We start from the raw sequence: 20297 nt of genomic DNA on the forward strand, positions 1-20297 counted from the left end.
AACATTCAGTACACTCTTAAAGAAAACTGTGTGTATTTTTGCAAGACTACAAAACAAGCAAATTTATGCTAAAGCTAGCAAAATGTACCTACTGTTTTATATGAAAAGTCGATTTTGACCCAGTAGCCTGTGGAAAATGCCCATATAAACAAGGCAGTAGCCAAATCTTAGTATAGGATTAAAAAACAAAAAGGTAGCAGCAGTGTAACTTGTCCACGCTTAGCAAAGTCGTAACTGTCTCAGCCCAACTCTCCGCAGGTTTTAAGTCTTTTCTCTGTATCATTAAACCCATAAGAATTTGTTTTTACACTGACACATTAAACAGTGTCTGATAGTGTCAGTCAACAGTCGTGTATTTACACATCCAGCATTTACAGAGCATTATCAACGTCATTCTGTCTATGTGACAAATGTAACTCTGCTTTTTTTGTTTTTGGTCATACCATCTCTCTGAGGAAATATCTGGCTCTCCAGCTACTAAGTACTCCACCAGTCATGACCTGTCTGTCTGATAGTGTACAGTGGATTTTTAGATTGGTTTTTTGTTTTCATTTTTCATTTCTTACTGGAAACAGCCAAAACAGCTGCCTGCTGTTGGAAAAAACAACACACCATGAGAATAAATCAAAACAGTAAAAAGTAAAGCCGGGGATGGGACAGCTAAACACTGAGCCGAAACTCACTATAAAGCCCAGTAGAGCCAGGTAGAGCTGCAGATTTGGTGAATAATTCATTACTACAAGTGACCCCTTTCAAATTGTCACATTGTTTTCACCAACCTCCAAACTTTCAACCCTTTTTTCTCATCTCCATCTTTTGTAGTTACTTTTCCTAGCGCTATAGGGTAGAGATGAGCTCTGCTGGAATTTTATAGTTTTATTGCTTTATAGAATTTTATAGTAGCAGCTCTCGCTCACACATCCGCACATATAGGAGTTCATTTCACATTCATTCTTAAGGTGTGAAGCTGGTGGAGGGAAAGGAAAGTCTCCTCTCTGGGAGTTGGCTAAGCAGAACCAGGGGGCTCCACAATCGCCAGGTCTTTCAGGTCACTGAGTTTTCTGGAGAAGGAGCTCAGTCTGGTGCTGAATGAGCCCCTCTTCTGGCTGTGATCTTCCCCACGGGCCTTCAAACGCGAACACAAGCCCTTGCAGAGGCCGCCGAGACGTCCCCGGAAATGGTTCCCTATGAAGCAGTAGAGCACTGGGTTGATGGCTGAGCTCGAGAAGCCCAAGCATAAGGTGAGAGGGGTCAGGTTGTGGATGGTCCAGTTAACCCAGCAGCTGTCCAACCACCCCTCGCTGCTCAGCACATCCATGAAGGTCACGCAGTGGAAGGGAAACCAGCAGAGGAAGAAGGTCAAGACCACAGCGGCTACTGTCCACAAAACCCTCTCCAAACCCCTGCCCTCCAGGGGTCTACCCCCGCTGTAGCTAGGGCTCACAGAGGGGGTTGGAGGTCTGTCTGGTTTACCACAGCTCTCCTGGGACTCCACTGATTTAAAAGAGGACATGGTGGAGGGGCGAGACGGATTCCGCATTCTTACCAGCCCTGTGTCTGCCAGCAAATGTCTGCCAATAGCACAGTAGCAACAGGAGATGACGAGTAGCGGGAGGAGGAAGGCCAGAACCATCTTTATGCAGACCAGGGTCAGAAACCAGGTATAGCTAGGATAATTTATCCCACAGACCTCCACGTCAAGCGTACTGATGTAGTGTGTGTCCCTCAGAGTGAAGGTGGGGGCTGAGCAAACACATGCCAGAACCCACACCAGCATGCATGTGAGACGGGCACGTTTGGAGTCTCGTGCGCTCTGTGAGCGGAGTGGATGCACGATGGCCAAGTAGCGGTCTATGCTCATGGATGTGATGAAGAAGATAGAAGCGTAGAGGTTGAGGTTGTGGAGCAAGCCACAGATTTTGCAGGCCACCCGTCCAAAGGGCCAGCTGTAGCCCCGGGAGTAGTAGACGGCCCACAGCGGGAGAGACAGCAAGAACAGCAGGTCAGACACACACAGGTTCAGCATGAAAGTGTTAGCTACAGTTCTCCTTGAGGTGCTGCCATGGGCCAACACAGACACCGCCAGGGCATTGACAATAGTTCCAAACACACAGATAATGCTGTAGATGATGGGGATGACTGTAGATATGGGTAAATTAGTCCAGTCTTCACATGAGATGTTGGGATAGATCTCTGAAGTTTGATTCAGGGAGGAGGTGCAGTTGAAAATAGAGAGGTCATCTGGGATCTCCATTATGGAACTGGATGTACCCTTGCGTCACACAGTTCAACTTCCCCCCTTTCAGTTTTCCAAGGTCAGCTGGAAATAAAACAAGACATGGGAGCATAAAAATTCTGCTGCCTTTTTTGGCTGAAGAAAAAGTATTTATATGTGGTAATCTGTACCTGGCCCCAGTGTTTATTAGCTGTACTACTTGATAACTAATCGCAACAACAATACATTACACCATTCTCAAAGTTGGGCAATGATTAAATACAAATGAAGTGGTTGTAATAGGTTGTCTGTTCATTGGATTCCTCAGAAATGTGTATTTTGGATTAACGGCTGAAAAGAGTTTTTTAAACATTCATGATTTCAATTTAAAAAGTGTCAGCTTCATATTCAATTTAATGGTTTCAGAAGGATCTTAAAAGCCACAAAAACTGATCCTATTACCGTCCAGTGCACCAGAGGAATACATTATTGATAACAGAAAAAAACAAAAACAAATAGAATTTAAAGCAGGCAGTCAGAAACACAGGAGAAATCTTCAAATAACTTCTTCCAATATACAAAATTACAGTAAAAACGTTATTTATGTATTGGTAGAAAAGAGAAGATATAGTAAAATCAGACCAGATTTACTATATTATTTCATTTGAAAGAATTCATTTTACCTTGAGTTATTGAGCATCCAGTCCAAGCAGTCAAGCAGTTTTCAGTGCGTCTGTTGGCTAAAGTCCATGTCTTGACGATTGCTCCTCGACCCCTCTAAGTGAAATCTTCGTAGCTGACTACCCTGGACCATGTCATGCCTCTGTGCTTGTGTGTGTGTGTGTGCGCGCTTAGAGAAAACAGATTGGAGGCTCTGAGAAACCAGCTGAGGTTGGGGGTCTTATAGCCCCCAGGAGCCCCCTTGATTATTGCACAACAGGGAAGTTGCTACACGTCATACCTTCAACATCACCAAGGGGCTGGACTTACCTGGACATGAGCCAGTCTGCAGAAAGAGAGGGAGGAGAAAGAGAAAGTTCCTCTCCCCTTTTCTTCCTCCCTCTTTAGAGTCTCAACCAGAAATGGCAAAAACTAGGAAAATCAAGTCAAGATGTGTGTTACTGTAAAAGTTGGGTCCTGAGTGACTGTGGACACACATCCAAATGCCATACCTGACTGTAATGAACAGGACACCAGAGTGTTTGAGGTGTCAAACTTAACTGTCCCCGTCGGGGGCCTCTGACCCGAAAAACGGAGGCCGTGTTAATTAGCAGAGTCTTGCACTTTGTGTCATATTCGTTCTGCCAGCGGTCAGACAAGCCATGGGAAATATTTACTCTGCCTGAGCGGAAGTCAAGCCAGCCACTGGGGCAGAGGGAGAGATGGGGGAGAGGTGGGGAGAGGGGGGGGGCACAGTGTGGAAGATGAATGAGGAGGAGGACGAGCAGATACTGCAGGGAGTGAACGAGAAGATGAGAAGGAAAGAGGGAGAGAAAGAGGAGATTCCCTCCAGTGGTTTTTCATTAAAGCCTCTGGTGAAAGTTAATGAGGGATGCGTGCAAAGCTCGGAGACTGATTACATCACAGCTCCTTTGATCAACAGTGTGAGCATGCATCTATCCCTATATGCGCACGAGTGTGTGCATGTGCATGTGTGTTTCTGTGCTTCAATACTTGTGCAACAGTACCTAAATATCAGCCTGTCTGCCTCAACGCAAAGTGCTCACTTGTGTTCAGATGTGTGTGTGTTACTCTGCTCCACTGAATGTCTATGAGGATACGTATGCCATTTTCTAACAGTTGTGAGGAAGCCGACGGTGAGGATGACAGATGAAGGTGAGACAGAAAGCAGCAGGATTCGAAGGCTGCAAATGAAGAGCTCTGCTGTTGCCTACTTGCAGAACATGAGAAATTGGGAATGCACTGTTGCAGAACTATTAAAATGGGAATGCTTTCCAAAATGGAAACTTCATAATGCAGTGTTCTTCCACTGGCACGCCGGGTATGCACAGTTGTTGTCAGACACACACACAGGGAAGCCAAGGACCCTTAGTCATGACATGCAACAACTAAAAACTGAAATTTATGGCGTCACAGTGGCCAACTTAAATAGATGAAGACAGAAAATAACAAACAGCTATGTCTCCACACAGCACATTTAATCTAATGTGCTTGAATACAATTTTGAGGCGCTGGACGAATTTCTGCTTCTTTATGCCTCTACTTCTCCACATTTGATTGAAAAATGTTGTAGAAACAATGTAGCCTACTGCACTTAATTTATCCAGCAGAGTTATTGCACACTAACATTCAACCCTAAAAGACATATTTGTTTTATTTATAATGTATTCTTACGAACTACATGACCCAACATTAGCCACAGCCACAAGCAATGTATGTAGCATTAAAATTATACGTATAGCAACTTCTAGTGATCTTATATATCAATGATATTAATATTCAGAAACATACTGTACTGCTAAAGGCTAATGGGTAACACTTTATAATAACTATCCGTTATAACTAGTTAATAGATCATTAGTAAACTGTTAATTAATGAGTTATTAATGACCTGTTAAGTGTTTGTTAACAGTTTGTTAAGGATTTATAACAATGCCTTATAGATAGTTAATAGACCATTAATAAACTGTTAGTAAATCGGTTATAAATGACTTGTTAAATAACAGTTAACAATTTGTTAAGGATTTATAAATGTGCCTTATAGATAGCCAATAGATAACTTACAAGCTGTTAGTTAATGAGTTATAAATGACTTGTTAACTGTATGTTAATGATTTATAACTACACCTTATAAATTAGTAATAGATCATGAACAAGCTATTAGTGAATTACTTACTAATGACTTGTTAAGTAGGCTATCAGTTAATATTTTATGTCTGTTATTGGGACATTATTCTAAAGTTGCAACTATTCCTCATGTATTAACTGTTAGTAAATAAGGAATAGTTGCAACTTTAGAATAACGTCCCAGTTACATACATAAGATAATAACTAATATTAACTCACACTTTACAGATAAGTTGTTAATAGTTTGTTAACCATCTACTAATACCAGTGAAACTTTGTAGAACAGCAAATGGGTGGAAAAAGTTCAAGGTACAGAAATTTGATGTGATATTTAAAATATCAAATTTTTGTACCTCAACCTTGTTCCACCCATAGGCTGTTCTGTGTAGGCTACTGTATTTTACCAAAGAAACACCACAGATGAAATGTTGAACATTGTGTTTAATGTACACAAAATGTTCACAAAGGGCCGCTCTCCTCACCAGTAGGGGGCAGTGTTGGCGAGTAGCTAAATTAAAACAAACGAAGAAGTCTGCTACTGGTTTAACTCGAGAAATTATTTTAATTCCCACTGTTAATGCGTCACTTTATTAAGTTTTAATATTTTTTCATGCGATAAAGTAACTGTTTAGATCCCCAATATGCGGTTAGTTTATCCAAATGACGCAGGCTGTTTGGGATCTAAACAGTTACTTTATTGCATGAAAAATATTAAAACGTAATAAAGTGATGCATTAACACTGGGAATTAAAATAATTTCTCGAGATAATCCAGTAGCAGTCTTCTTCGTTTGTTTTAATTCAGCTACTCGCCAACACTGCCCCCTACTGGTGAGGAGAGCGGGCCCTTTGTGAACATTTTGTGAACATTTACACAATGTTCAACATGTGGTGTTTCTTTGGTAAAATACAGTACACAGAACAGCCTATGGGTGGAACAAGGTTGAGGTACAAAAATTTGATATTTTAAATATCACATCAAATTTCTGTACCTTGAACTTTTTCCACCCATTTGCTGTTCTACAAAGTTTCACTGGTATTAGTAGATGGTTAACAAACTATTAACAACTGATCTGTAAAGTGTGAGTTAATATATTAGTTATTAGCTTATGTATGTAACTGGGACGTTATTCTAAAGCAACTATTCCTCATTTACTAACAGTTAATACATGAGGAATAGTTGCAACTTTAGAATAACGTCCCAATAACATACATAAAATATTAACTGATACTTAACAAGTCATTAGTAAGTAATTCACTAATAGCTTGTTCATGATCTATTACTAATTTATAAGGTGTAGTTATAAATCATTAACATACAGTTAACAAGTCATTTATAACTCATTAACTAACAAGTTATCTATTGGCTATCTATAAGGCACAGTTATAAATCCTTAACAAATTGTTAACTGTTATTTAACAAGTCATTTATAACCGATTTACTAACAGTTTATTAATGGTCTATTAACTATCTATAAGGCATTGTTATAAATCCTTAACAAACTGTTAACAAACACTTAACAGGTCATTAATAACTCATTAATTAACAGTTTACTAATGATCTATTAAGTAGTTATAACGGATAGTTATTATAAAGTGTTACCGGCTAATGCTTTCAATGTAATTACATAATAGGCCACCCCCTGCTGCTGTAACAATTGGTCATAGGCTACTAGCAGCAATCTCAGTGTCTGAAGTTGACCACTCATGTCAAAATCCAGTGGCCTATTGAATAGCGACTTTTCGTTTTAGCAGTCTTATACTCGTATATTCTCCATGTTAAGCAAATATTAGCATGCTAACACACGTCTATATGTTGCTAATTAGTAAATATTAGCAACCTAACACAAAAAGGTAAAATAACTTAACATCAACACATTGTGAGCGTGCCATGTCAGCGTTAGCAGTCAGCTTAAAACACGATGTGTAAGGTATCACAATGTGTCAGTGGAGTTAGGGATGCAAACTCCTATCAAGCTTTTCAAGCATTTTCGCATTATTATTCTGACTGTAACACACAGGAAACTACTTGTTCCATGACAGCTGTAGTTTCTGCGTGATACAGTGAAAACAGACTTTCACATAATGTCTCAGTCTTTTACATCCGGTGTCTTACTTTCACCTGTTTTATCTCAGCTGCTTCTGTTTGACCTTTGTCTACATTTGGAATGACAATCTCCCTTTGTCCTATCTCAATCAATTAAATTGGCTTGTAAGCACACAGATAATTATTTCACTTTTTAAGGTATTTCTGCCAGAAAATTCAGTATCTGCCATATTTTTTTGAACATTACATGCACAAGCACAAATTGAGAGGCTGAGTGATTAATATGGAGCATGTGTGGGAGTGTGTGTATGTACGGGCAGTAGATAAGAGGAGCAATGGAGCAGAGAGCATCAAACCTCATCTTACACCACAGCCCTTACTGGACATCAATTTCCTGGCCAATTATTTTTTTTTTCTGCATTAAAAGTATGACATTTAATTTCTTTGCTGATGTAGTTTGTTTAAAGTTTCTTTTTCTCTCCACTCATTAAACAAGTTGTAATGATTATATAACAGGGGATGTTGAGCAACCAAAAAGTTAACACAGTTTATATATCAGTAGCCTGCAAAACTTCCAAACTAATTATAATGAATAACATACAGTCACTCTAAGAGGGTGTAATGTGATATGTTTCCATTGAACAGAGCAAACTGCCAAATTTCTCATTTTATCTGCAAACACAGGAAATTGTACAAAAACATGTACACATACTATATACACATGCTGACCCACAGGAATAAAGAGAAAGATGTGCACATGTAAACATTCACTATATTCACAAAGGCCCTTCAGTGGCTTACATAATTGTTGTGTTTATATTGTTTGCTGATAAATGTGCTATGTGTTTATTTGATGGTGGGGGTCTCTCTCTAACCAGCTGGACCCTGGGAAGATAACCACTGCAAACCGTAACCCTCACACAGTCCTCTGTGGAAAATCTGGCTCATGGGGGTGAGAGGTGAAAGGTCAGCGTTCTGAGTCCCACTTCCTCTCTGCTGTTCAAGATAAAAAAAAAAATCACTCGCTAACATCAGTTCTCAGGACATTATGATAACTGCTGGTTGTGTGGGACACTGTATGGAAGAGGGGGCCCCATATGTGGAGGGGACCCTAGAGAGAGGTGAGACGAGACTATAATTAGTATCACATCTTGACGGGGTGGGCTGGGCTCTGAGACCTCGAACACTGTGGCTAATTCAGCTTAGCAACAAGATGTCCATCCTTCCTCACGAGCTGTGAGAAGAGAAGATTGCACAGATCCCACTCTGTCTGCTCTGTTCTATTTTTTAACAGAGTCAATATACTCCATGTGGTTTTCTTACCACTGTTGGTGGAAGGACACAGAGTCTCTGGATCTTTCTGAACTTTTTTTTTTTTTTGTCTGAACATTTGGTAGTGCTTCTCTAACACAACACAGTCTCACCAGCCAACAAGTCCCTTAACCCTGCAACTCAAAGCAGAATGTTCAGACGCTGCAGAAAGCTTGGTCCCCATATGTGTATTTTTCCTCCATGTGCAACAGGAAGGATGATGAAAAAAAGTATTGATGTCTAAATGATCTGCCATCTTCCTCCCTTTCTTTCTTTTTTCTTTGTTATACACACATGGCTGAGGGTCGTGACTCTGGTCAACCTCATGCAGAGTTTATGAGGTCCAGGCAACTCTGGTTCCTCTGAGGAGCAGTAAAAAGGCTATAAAGATGTTAACAGATAGCCCCATCCCTTGGCACAAACCGTGTGCTCGCAGTTATAAGCAAAAACATGTGGCACCAAGAATGCTTCACACACATGACGTTCACACACTTTTGTGCACAAACTTTCAGAGCTCCTCGAAATAATCATTTCAATGACTAATGCTTGTTCACATACTGTACAGGCATATTGAAATTTTAATGACTTTAACATCCTAGCTTGTGTTTCAGAAAGTGACTGCATCACTTGGAATTAGATTTTGCTCCAGGGTTGACAGACGGATATATATCTACAGATTTTTGTGAAGAAGGGTTTTAGTAAAAGATCTGTGTTATTACTGCATCCTCAGCATTTTGTGTGACAAGTCCTTCATCTCCAGATGATGACTGATTATGAAAAAGACTGAGTTGTGTTAGTGAGTGAATCTGTTCTGTGTCCCATTTTATCTGTTTGGGAAAAGAAACAAAGTTATTTTTCCAATATTACATCAGCATTTCACTGTAACTGTGGCATTTAACACCCCCACCCAGTCTTTTGGTCTAATCTTTCGAGAATTTGATTACAAATGGATAAAATTGCCACATTTACTCATCAGTCCTGACCCAGTATGTAAGAGGTTGTTTTCACTTTGTCATGTTCTCAGTATTGTTTATATTGAGAGAAGCACTGAAATCTCTCATTTGCAAAAACTAAACTCCAAACATCTTTCCAATTATCCCTGAAGTTTTGAAATTCATCAATGACAAACTGAACTGGATTGTACAGTTTATATGATCCTACAATTCAGAACAAGTCAGAACACAAACTCGGTGGCCAAGAAGACGATGCAGATCCCTGAAAAATATAGATTTATTTTGAGTTCTTCAAATCAACAAAGTAAAGACGATTTCTGATTTTGACCATTTTGAACAAAATGGAACAGTGCCCAAGTTACATCTTGTAACCATTACCAGCACATGTGCTGCGCTTACCAACAGTGGGCTAAATTACAATAAATAAAAGCACTGTGCACTCATGACTTAAAAGCTGTAGCAAAAAAGCCAGTAATTGTTAAATGACATGAAGAGAGAGAAATATTCACAATCTGCCATCTGTGAATTCAAAGACTTGTAAACAGTTGTGGGTGTATTTTTTTTCTAGATTTCGGTCCTTCCACACCAACTGCCTGCTGCTATTTGCAATGCAAATGCATTTCAGTGATTATGTGGAAATATAAATGATGTAGGCAGAAAAATGAGAATGGAAACATTGATAAAAGACTACCTAACTAGGCTTGCTTGTAAAATGGCAATTTAAACAGCATAATGACACAGAATGTTTGTCAGTCTGGATGAGATGGCAGTGTGGGAATGAGGTCTCTGCTGCTGCAGACTGCTCTCTCAGCTGCGAGTGCTGTACAGGTCTTCATCCTCCGGGCTGGATTGGCCAAAGTCCATCAGTGAGGGGTCTGCCTTGAAACCAGAGCCCTCTGGAGGGCAATAAGAGAAAGACAACACTGAATTATTACACGTTTTACTTCAAGTAAGGGACAAGGTCTTCTTATCTACAATAACAAGAGGCGTGGGTTCTTACAAAGATCAAAAACAACTGACACCACACCACCTAGAAATACCTCAACTGAGTCTTGAGCATGTGTGTAGGTGTGTACTTTCCTGATCCGATCATTAGACTATACTGTATTACTGCGAATACACTTCACCAAATGAATATGAAGTTCAAGTTGGACCACAGGTAAAAACACTCAGTGGAAAAAATGTAAATGTAAGTAAATGAAAGCTGTTTATAAACCCTTGTACCTACTACCACATCCATGCATTCAGGGGAAAATAAGGACCTCTGATGAGGACTACTGACTTTCAACATAAAATGGGTACATACATATTTACATAATTTATTTAAACTGATTAAATGAAAACACAGAATAAAACACTGGGACATGTATAATGTGTTATAAGCTGTATGTAATAGATTAACAATGAGCCACTGTGTATTGATACAATGTGAAACCCCTATTTGATTATTAACACATCATTTATATGCAAAGATAAAGTAGACAGACATACATATTGTCAGTGAGAGCAGTTTAAGTCTCAAATCTCATCTTCAAACCAACCTGCTCTCACTGAATACTAATAACCCAAAGCTATTAACTAAAAAAATATAATAAATAAATCCACACTGCTTCTTCAGTAGAGTCTTATTATTCCCCATTAAGAATCCATAAATATTTAGCAATTTATTTGGATGCTAGTTGTTTTGGAGTACACATATGGAGGACATCTGCAGCAACAGGAAATTTATTTTCCATGGAGAGTGAGTTTATTTGGAGACTGATTTGATTATTTTTCTACAGGGTCCTGCAATATGGGATCACCGCCTGGTGAAATTGCCTTTCTGTTAATCTTAAAATCAGACCATCTTGACTGTTACAAACTGTGAGTCCAATGCTTGACTAAAGTTTTCAAACTGCATATTCCAAATGCTGACTCGTTTTATTTTATTATTCTCTGCCATCTAACAGAAGAGTCCCACAGGTAAACGGCTGCAGAACATTTACTTCTCAATCTATTTAACTGTTAAAATATAGATGGATTCTCAGAAGTCCAAAGGTGGTGTGTGTGTTTGGCTGAGAGAGGAGATGTAAGACTGCCAGTATTGTAGGTGCCAGTTAATGTGAATGAAACTGTTTTTTTCCCCCCACATGTTTTTGGAGCTATGAAGCAACACAACCTTTGGAGAAAACTGATAACAGCATGAGCAAACCTCGGCTCATCAAAAGTCTGGATAACTAACAACACACCGAGTAACAAAGAACAAGAATTCAAGTTATTTGCAGAGGTGATTCTGTGTCTATGTGTGTGTATGTGTGCTTGAGTGAGTCAGTGTCCAGCTAATAAACTGGACCAGTGGTGTATGTCTGAGCAGCAGCTCATCACACTACCTTTGTTGTTTTCTGCTGCAGGCAGCTCAGGAGGTGGTGGTGGTGGTGGTGATGCAAGTGCTGTGGTCGGGGCGTCCTCTGGTTGAGCAGTGGGCTCAGGCTCAGCTGATTCAACAACTGGTTCTGAGGAGAAGTCAAAATAAAACACAAGGTCAGCAGCAGAATCATGAACTGATGTGTACCTCATCCTTTATGAAGCTACTGTGATGTCAGACTGGTGATAAAGTCATGCTGTTTTGAAAGTTCTTATTCTGCATGTTAGTGCACTGTACAGGATGGGTTTAATAAGAAATAACACAAGAGGTGCATAAAGTCATTAGCTCCTCTGTACCAAGAGTAATGCTCAAAAAGAAGCTGATTCAATCTGGCATCATTTTGATCTTGTGTCTTTGATCCTTTTTTTGGCGGTTTGACATCAAGGGCCAGAGTGTTTTAGTACCTGCTGCCTCCTCTGAGGCCTTCGGAGCAGGTGCTTCTTCAGAGGGGGGTGCAGACTCGACCTCGGCAGTCTCGGCGGTCTCAGCGGGGACAGCCTCTGCCGCCTCTGGTTCTACGCTCGCCGCGGCCTCGGCTGGGACAGCATCGTTTGAGACGTCCTGTGGTGCTTGTTTTGTGTCTGCGGGCTCCTCGCTTTCAACAGGGGCAGGCAGCTCTTCAGAGGGAGGAGCGGCTTCTGTCTCTGCTGGCACAGAATGTACCACGGGATCTGGACAGGGGGAAGAAACACGGCACATCATCGGCAGATGCACTTGTGTGATTGTGTGTGAAACGGAGATGGAGACAGGGATTAATATCTACAATACCTGTGCTGGTCTCTGTGGGGGAGATCTCTGAGAGTGTTACTGAGGACGCCTCCTTTGTTATGACAGCAGCGTTGGGCTCTTCAGAGACAGGAACAGATTCAGCTGCCTCTGTTTCTGGGATTGTAGCACTTTGGGATGAGCTGTCTGTGGTGGAGCTGGGCTCTGAGGCCTCAACGGCTGCACACTCTGCATTTGACACTGTAGATGACTGACAACATGTATAACACATTTAAGCGTCGCCTTCTAAATCACAAAATCACAAGTGACTGCATATGAAACAAAAAGCGCAAATTCCCGTAACAACTCAACGATCAAAGGCAAATTGCTGGGAAAGGAAATAGAATATGACTGACTGAGACACAAGGGATTTTCTTTAGAAAGTAAATTATGTCAATGGAAAATAACTCAGCGGGAAGACAGATAACATTAAAGAGGTTGAACAGATGTTTTGGTTTTAGTCACACACAGTGAAACGGCTTTACACTTGTTTCTATTTTAAAACGAGCCAGTTGAATCGATATGTGACAATCAGTTCAGAAACTCAGTGAGTGTTAACCTCTGGTTGTGAAGCTGTTATCTCTTTGGCAACAGGCTCCTTGGGTTTGGAGGCGAGCAACGAAGCCACTGCAGCGCTGCTCCACTGCCCTGCAGCGTACACCTTCCTACCCGTCACCTACACAGCACAACAGTCAATAACAGGGTCACACTCGGAAAATAAGGAGGTTTGTTACTGAGAATGATGGAGCGAGTAGTTAACAAGATGTTTTAATTTGAAGAAGTTGTTACCTTAAGCACAGCCACTGTCTGGGCTGGGTAGCACACTGAGGCTCCTGCACTCATCAAGCCCAGTGGTACAGCTAACCTCTTGAAACGAGTGCCTACAATGAAGTTTTACAAAGAACAATGGCAATCAATCAAACTTGGCACAGATTAGATAATGGAGGACAACTTCATCTGGGACTGCTGTATTCACAAAGGTCACACTCACACATTCACACACACAGGCTATAATGAGCTATTTAGACCCACAAAGAAACACAGGTAAAAACTGTATTGGAGGTTCAAAAACCTCTTCCCAGCCCAGTGTGACTGAGCACCAGCCAAATGTTCCCTCCATGTACATAACATGATCCCACTAGTGGTTTGTATTTGAGATTTAAAAATATATGACACGACAGGTCATATATTCATTTACATTTACAGCTGCATGGCAATTTTTATTTTAAGCTACAATGACACCAAGTTAGTCGGCACGCTACCGTAATATTGCAAAGGACTGAAGGTACTTCTTTTTTAATACTGCTAAAATAGCCTGATTCAAATAAAGGGCTCAAACATCTACAGTGAACACTACATATTGATCATCTATATTTGCGGTGGTGAAAATTCTTTCAAAGCCATCTGTTATTTCCCCGTCTACAGTGGTGCGACAGAATTCATTACAGGATTGCCAAGGACATGAAACAAAGGTTTTTGATCATCTCAGATGTGGGTGTCAGATCCTTAATACTCCCTGAGCATCAACCAAATTGTGCGTGCAGCACTGTGTATCAAAGGTGGACACCAAGGGCTTGGTAAGATTTTTTCTTTTACTGTTTACCTTTACTTTGTTTGTTGCAGTCAGTTGGTCAGTTTCATATGTTTTGTTAAATGAATGTTGTTTTTTGGGCTCATGAACTTGTAGCACTGAAAATGGAGTCTTCACATATCATTAACAACACTGATACAGAACTGATGCAGTACTGAGAATCTGAACAATACTGGGCTTGATGCTACAGCTTTTGGCTTGAATGTGTCTAATGTTGGCAAAATGTGAGCTTATGATGACTATATAGTAAATAGTGTGACATGACAGTGCATAATCATTTTATACTATTTTCTTTCTAACTTTTTTCCTTGTAATATTGCGGTAAGAACAAATAAATGGACAGATTAAGAGGTAATAATTGTTCCCAGCAGGCCTCGAGTGTTTGAGATGCAGAGACGGGGGATTCGCTACCTTTCCGTGCCAGAAACATTCCAAGCAGGCCAGCCATGGTGATGGTGCCAAATCTGGGTAGAAAACCTGGGGGAGGGTCTTTGAGATAATAGTATGCATCTGGGGAAAGAGAGACATAGGAAAGTCAATATGCTGACTAATACTCGTGGGACCTTCCTTCATTTTGAGAAGGTCATCTGACTCATTGTGTTAACTTTATGATGAAAACAGCTATATTGTGTGCAGCAGTAACACAACATGATGATGACATTAAGATGCCAATTTTCACAACACGCACGGTATAAATAGGAGAGAGAAACATGCACAGTCAGAGAGGATGTTTGATAATTCATTATTCAGCTACATTCTGTTCCCTGCACTTTGGAGAAGAAAATAGATGCTGTTAATTGACAGTGCAGGGAATTTGTTTTTATAACATCAATGTAGTTTGTAACACACAACAATTCCCCACCCCCTGAAAAAGTAATGAAGTCAGAAATCCACTGCATTATTCTACTGGCTGCTTTAGACATTGACTTTCATGGGGGGAAAGTGTTTGCTGTAAACGAGACCTTAAGGTACCTACTGTTGACTCACCCTCTCCTGCATGGTAGAGATTAACACCTCCCCTTTTCACAGAGATGCAGGCACCCTGCAGGGAAATGGACAACAAACCTGAAAATCATTGCATTATATCATTCTTCTTCTTCCATCATCTAGACAACAATGACGCAGATTCATCTGAGTGATGTGAAGTGTTTTTCCACCCTCTCTTCCACAGTATCAAACTGTCACATCTCCTCGCAGTAAACACACACACACACACACACACAGCTGCAGAATTAACGGCATGAACTATTTCCTGTCTGACTCCTCAACTTTGCCGTTTGCAAAGTTGTATCTGCACAGAGCTCTTGTGGCACGTGGGACTGTGCTGTGTAACCACAAACAAGAGAGACAAAAATCAACGTTGGAAAACTAACACTGCAAATGCAAGATAAGACATCTTTGACGTGTTTTAGCTGTTTTTTTTTTTTCATTTTCATCACAACGATGTGTAATTCACTAACCGGGGGTTGACCCGTTTGTGTTGCACAGTGTTACACAGGATGTGAGTAAATGCTGCATATGAACTCATTCTGATGTACGTTCTGTTCTGTAGATCCACACAGCAAAACATTAATACCTTAACAGCCTGGGCCACTGGTAGTATGCTCTCTCTGGCTGTAGTGAGCCCACTCTCAATAACACCTGGCTTCTCGGGCACAAACTGGGCCTGGGCAGACTGTTGCAGCGGTGTGTAGATGTTCAGCTGAGGAGAGAGGTGAGATATTATTTTAAGATGCAGCAGTTCAGTGAATGGCACTGAGTCTTGTCACATCTGCTGACGTTTGGAGACAGACGTACCTTCTCGCGAGTAACCAGCCCGTCAGTGGGGGCTTCGCTCACATTGTACACACGGATTGAGGCTATTCCCAGCACCGTCGGGACGGCCACCATCACCACCTAGTGCACAATGAAAGTACATGTCAGTCATTATCCATCTATCACCTCACAAAAACCACGGCAGCAAGTGACAGACACTGAGTCACTGACTGATTGACAGACAGACTGACTGACAGATGACTCCTGTACATCAGTAATGGAAGAAGTACATCCTCCTCTGCATTATTCAAAGTAGCAAAACCAGTGTGAAAGTTAACTGTGAGGTTCATCTACCACACATTCCCTGTGTATGGTTATGCATATTTATAGCCAAACGTAATGACACCAAATCAGCAATTTTTATGCCATAACATGTTAAGTGGGAACTCTGTCAATGACTGACTGGATATTTTAATTTGAAATTTGCATCACATTTCACAAGTTTAGCTTTTTTTTTTTTTTTTTTAATGTAACGTTAACACATGGAAAATCAATTCTGTCAATAACAGCGACGTTAGTGGAGTCGACACAACAGTTACTTTACATGTACTTTATTACTTGATGTGCACTGGTGTAGAAATAGTCTACAGTGTAAATAAAAGCCACTAATGCAGCGTGTACAACTCATGTATGTAACAGCTTCACAACTGTGTCCAGCTAAGCTAGCTGAGCTGAACAGCAGCGTCACCTGAAACTGAGCGGAATACGTGCCAACTGTATTTAAACCAAAGCCAGGGCTGACACGTAGTAAGACTGACCGGCTGTTACGCTACACTAGGAAACTATTGACCTAATTGTGGGGTTGTTAGTTAGCGTGGACTGAGTGAGCGAGGCTAGCACAGTGGACACACACACAGTGGTTAGCAAAGCTGTTGTCGTGTGCAGTACAAATGCCTGGAAAGTGACAGTCAGTTCACGTTTGCACCAACGGCTCGGGACAGGTTGACGTTAACAATACACGCGCGTTTTCATTGAAAAATATACATCTACGACATAGTAAAACTTTGCCGAAGAGAAAATGTCAAGCATTCACCTTGGCCGCCATGACAGTACCCCTCCGTCTTCTTTGGGCTCCGTGAACAGCTTCCACCGGTCGGAACCACGGTCACCTGCTGCCACCGAGTGGCCAGAGGAGGCGCATGCACCACTCGGTGTTTATGTGATCTCATCACTGTGGTGCCACGCGCTCAGTAAACAGTGGCTGATGACTCTGGTTTTGTATGTGCCTCCAAAGAACTGAAGTTTCACATATATCACATTTTGTTGTTTATAAATAGGCTACATGGATGTTATATTTGACTGTTGCTGCAATTCCACACAAACAGCAAAGGGCATAAGCAAGGAAAATAGCCTACCCAGGGGCCTTGGATCTAAAGACACTCCACAAGCTCATGTTCATAGAAAGTGTGATGGATATACTGTGTTCTCATTAATAGTTACCACAACAAAACTTGTAGTGTAAGTGTAATATTAACTATGGTGGTCTTTATCGTGGTCATGTCTCGTCAAGGCTCGGTATTACAATCTGTTGTTGTTGTGTTCTCTTTGTGAAGTATATCATAAAGCACTGCTTGTGATGTGCCCAATGATGAACTGGGAGTGATAGGGCACATGTGCATTGTACATTGTATAGATGGGGCGTCAGGAAGAATGGACACAAGAGTAAATTTCTGAACTGATTGTCAGTGCGAATGGGTGTCAGTATGTTTCACCCCTGTGATAGATAGGTGACCTTTTGGGACTGAATGAACAACCTCCTTTCCCTCCTATGACCTTGTCCAGGAGAAACAGGGGTTAATAAATTCAAAGAATATATAAAGCATGTATAATAGTCACCCATAATAGTTAAAGGTGGGTGGCTAAACAGATTGAGCTAGTAAAGGTTTAGTTTGGTTAAAGAGATTTAAAATATACACATTAGTCGATGCAGGAACGTCATGAGGTGACTCTAAATTTTAAATCTATGTTCTGGAAACATCAGCTCAGAACACATTGCAATGCTGTTACAATAAATCCAATAAGAGGTACACATAAACAGATCATAGCTCATAGTGCAGAGGATTCAGTTTATTGAAGTCAAAGTTTAACAACTTAAGTTTACAATCTGTATTTTTTGTAATATATATTCATATATATGAAACCAAAAAAAGGCTACTTTAGGAAGAATAAATGTCATTTTCTTTCTTTTTTAATATCATCTTTAGTCAGTTTAATGTACAGAATAACAGTAAGCTAATATTATCCTTGAAAAAGAGCAATATGTTCCTTTTTTAATGTCGCAGTGCAACTTACATCTTAAACACCTGTGCAATGTACCATGAGGTGTACACCCCTGAAAGAACACACAGTGGAATCTCCCTTTTCGGCCTGTTTCTGCAGGTCTACACACACAAAAATCTGGGAGGACTAACACAGTCTGTGCCTACAAATCATAACTCACATAGCTCCTTAATCTACAGTATGTCACCTGCTCAGCGGAGCAGCGGTTGGAAAAAGAAGACCAACACTACAGATGAGAAACGGAGAGAGGTCTGCAGACTAAAACTGTATTGTAGCTCTTCTACAGCTGTGTGTGTGTAGGATCGCCAGTATAGTCAGTCCACCATTGCCAAAGAGAGGGTTGGGAGGCACAGGGAAAGTGCTTGCATCATTTAGTTTTCTTTGTGGTACTCTCAAATTAACCATTCAAAAAGAACAAAAAAATGTACTTAAAAAAACAAAAAAAAAACATGAGCTATATCTCTGGGGTGTGTTTGATATTTCAAGACAGTGTGACATGATGAAAAACCTGAACCTACACTCAAAGAACTACAGTTAAAATATGAAGAGTACAGACGTGCTGGATGCAGCAGGTGCTACGCATGTCTTGCAGAGTCTTCGACACTGGGGGGCACCGTTGAGTCCTTGGCCTGATATTGCAGATGAAATGATTCATCTGAGTTTCACAGACATTACAGACCAATTAATCTAGAGGTCTTAGACTGCCCACTATCAACCAAATGCTTGTAGGGAATGTCAAAAAAAAGCTTTTGTTTTAGAAGTAACTGTATGGTTGTCTCCTTGGTAAGATTCCTGAAACCTTTGGATGTGTGTCAGTCTCTCTACTGTATGTAAACCAAAATACCAAACTGAAAGCTTCTGGTAAGATGCTGAAGAAGGATCTGCATTAGATTAAAAAAAAAACTGAGATACAAAAGTGCCTCCCTCAGTTATTGTACAGTTTGTGTCTACGAACACCATCTAATGAAAAAAAGATGTCAAACCTATGAACACAAATAAAAAGTCATTCTTTGACAGTATGTTTGCATGTATCATGCGCTACAAGTCTAATTATCTTGCAATCATGAGAGGAAGATAAAAAATATTATTTTTAAAATAAGAAAGAACACAAATGATCCACGATTTTTTACCCTGTCCAATCAAATCAGTCCCAGGCCTTTTCTCATGCAACACATCACCAGGAGAAGAGTCAGCTGTGATGTAAACCAGTAAAAACTGTCAGTGATGGTGGTTGTTGTTGTTGTTTGCCTTCTAGTTGTTCAACTGCTAAACACCCTGCATCTACAGAGTGAAGAGGGGGACACTGCAAAACCTTGGCATAGAATACATCATACTTTACATTATATCTATGACACAAAACGTAAATAGATTTATATATTCTTCTATGCTTAAATATATTTGTAGACTGTACACAAATCTTTAGAAAATGAGACGGCAAATGCTTTTACCTGATATTTTGAACAGCAATGGTAAAGAGGCCGATGAGACACAGACCCTGTGATGCAGCCAATGAGATATAGAGATATAGAAAGTGCATTCTTTGTAGTGAGTGACTCCTTTGAAAAGACTCTCCAGCTCTTGCATTCACTGTTTAAGAAAAAAATGAAAAAAAAAAATAGAAGAAAAAAATAGAAGAAAAAAAAAGAGTTTTGCACCCACGCAAATACATACTCTCCGTCTTCCCTCCGCTACCTCTAGAAGCATATCACAGTGGTAGTGGAACGCAAACATTTACATCAGTATACACAGCAGTATACACATATACACAAGTCTTTGAGGACTAGAGAGAGAGAGAGGAAACAAAAGGGAAAAATTAAGAAAAGAGAAGGAGGAGATGGAGAGAAACACAGAGAGAGAGGGAGAGAGAATGCAAACTGAATCATAGAATTGCACTCTATCAGAGGAGCCTCCTTCTGCTGATAAAATTGTGTTTTTTTTTATAACAGTTCACAGTTTGAAATAGTGTGCATCTAGCTGGCACAATTGTTTCTCAATGCTTGTGACACGTATTTTCACCAGCTAAAACAGATAAACCAGCATTGATGGCTACCTTTCACAGTCTTACAGTAAAGTCGCTGCCCTCACGTTCCCCACACTGTCCCGTCAGAT

At 40.5% G+C, this 20297-nt stretch overlaps 2 protein-coding genes across 2 annotated transcripts; both read right to left on the reverse strand.

The window, feature by feature from the left end:
- Positions 1-419: 419 nt before the first annotated feature.
- agtr2 (angiotensin II receptor, type 2) lies at positions 420-3073 on the reverse strand. Its single transcript, XM_083981313.1, has 2 exons — positions 2899-3073; positions 420-2320 (listed from the first exon to the last, which is right to left on the reverse strand). Exon 2 carries the CDS (start codon positions 2252-2254, stop codon positions 1007-1009), a length of 1248 nt encoding a protein of 415 aa, XP_083837439.1. The 5' UTR covers positions 2255-2320; positions 2899-3073; the 3' UTR covers positions 420-1006.
- Positions 3074-9592: 6519 nt separating this feature from the next.
- On the reverse strand, positions 9593-17006 carry apool (apolipoprotein O-like). Its single transcript, XM_083980499.1, has 11 exons — positions 16942-17006; positions 15891-15989; positions 15670-15795; positions 15081-15135; positions 14505-14603; positions 13292-13383; positions 13062-13178; positions 12506-12713; positions 12142-12408; positions 11703-11825; positions 9593-10229 (listed from the first exon to the last, which is right to left on the reverse strand). Exons 1-11 carry the CDS (start codon positions 16951-16953, stop codon positions 10141-10143), a joined length of 1287 nt encoding a protein of 428 aa, XP_083836625.1. The 5' UTR covers positions 16954-17006; the 3' UTR covers positions 9593-10140.
- Between the last annotated feature and the right edge of the window lie 3291 nt (positions 17007-20297).

Source organism: Trachurus trachurus (genome assembly GCF_905171665.1).
Source record: "Trachurus trachurus genome assembly, chromosome: 10".
Classification (NCBI taxonomy): Eukaryota; Metazoa; Chordata; class Actinopteri; order Carangiformes; family Carangidae; genus Trachurus; species Trachurus trachurus.

Bases quoted from the DNA above. Each gene is read 5' to 3' on its own strand.
- agtr2 (XM_083981313.1), bottom strand. From the start codon at position 2,254: ATGGAGATCCCAGATGACCTCTCTATTTTCAACTGCACCTCCTCCCTG.
- apool (XM_083980499.1), bottom strand. The intron at 12,714-13,061 runs GTTAACACTCAC...ACATGTTGTCAG, and splicing joins TAACAGCTTCACAACCAGAG to TCATCTACAGTGTCAAATGC. The intron at 12,409-12,505 runs GTATTGTAGATA...CCCCCTGTCCAG, and splicing joins CCCCACAGAGACCAGCACAG to ATCCCGTGGTACATTCTGTG.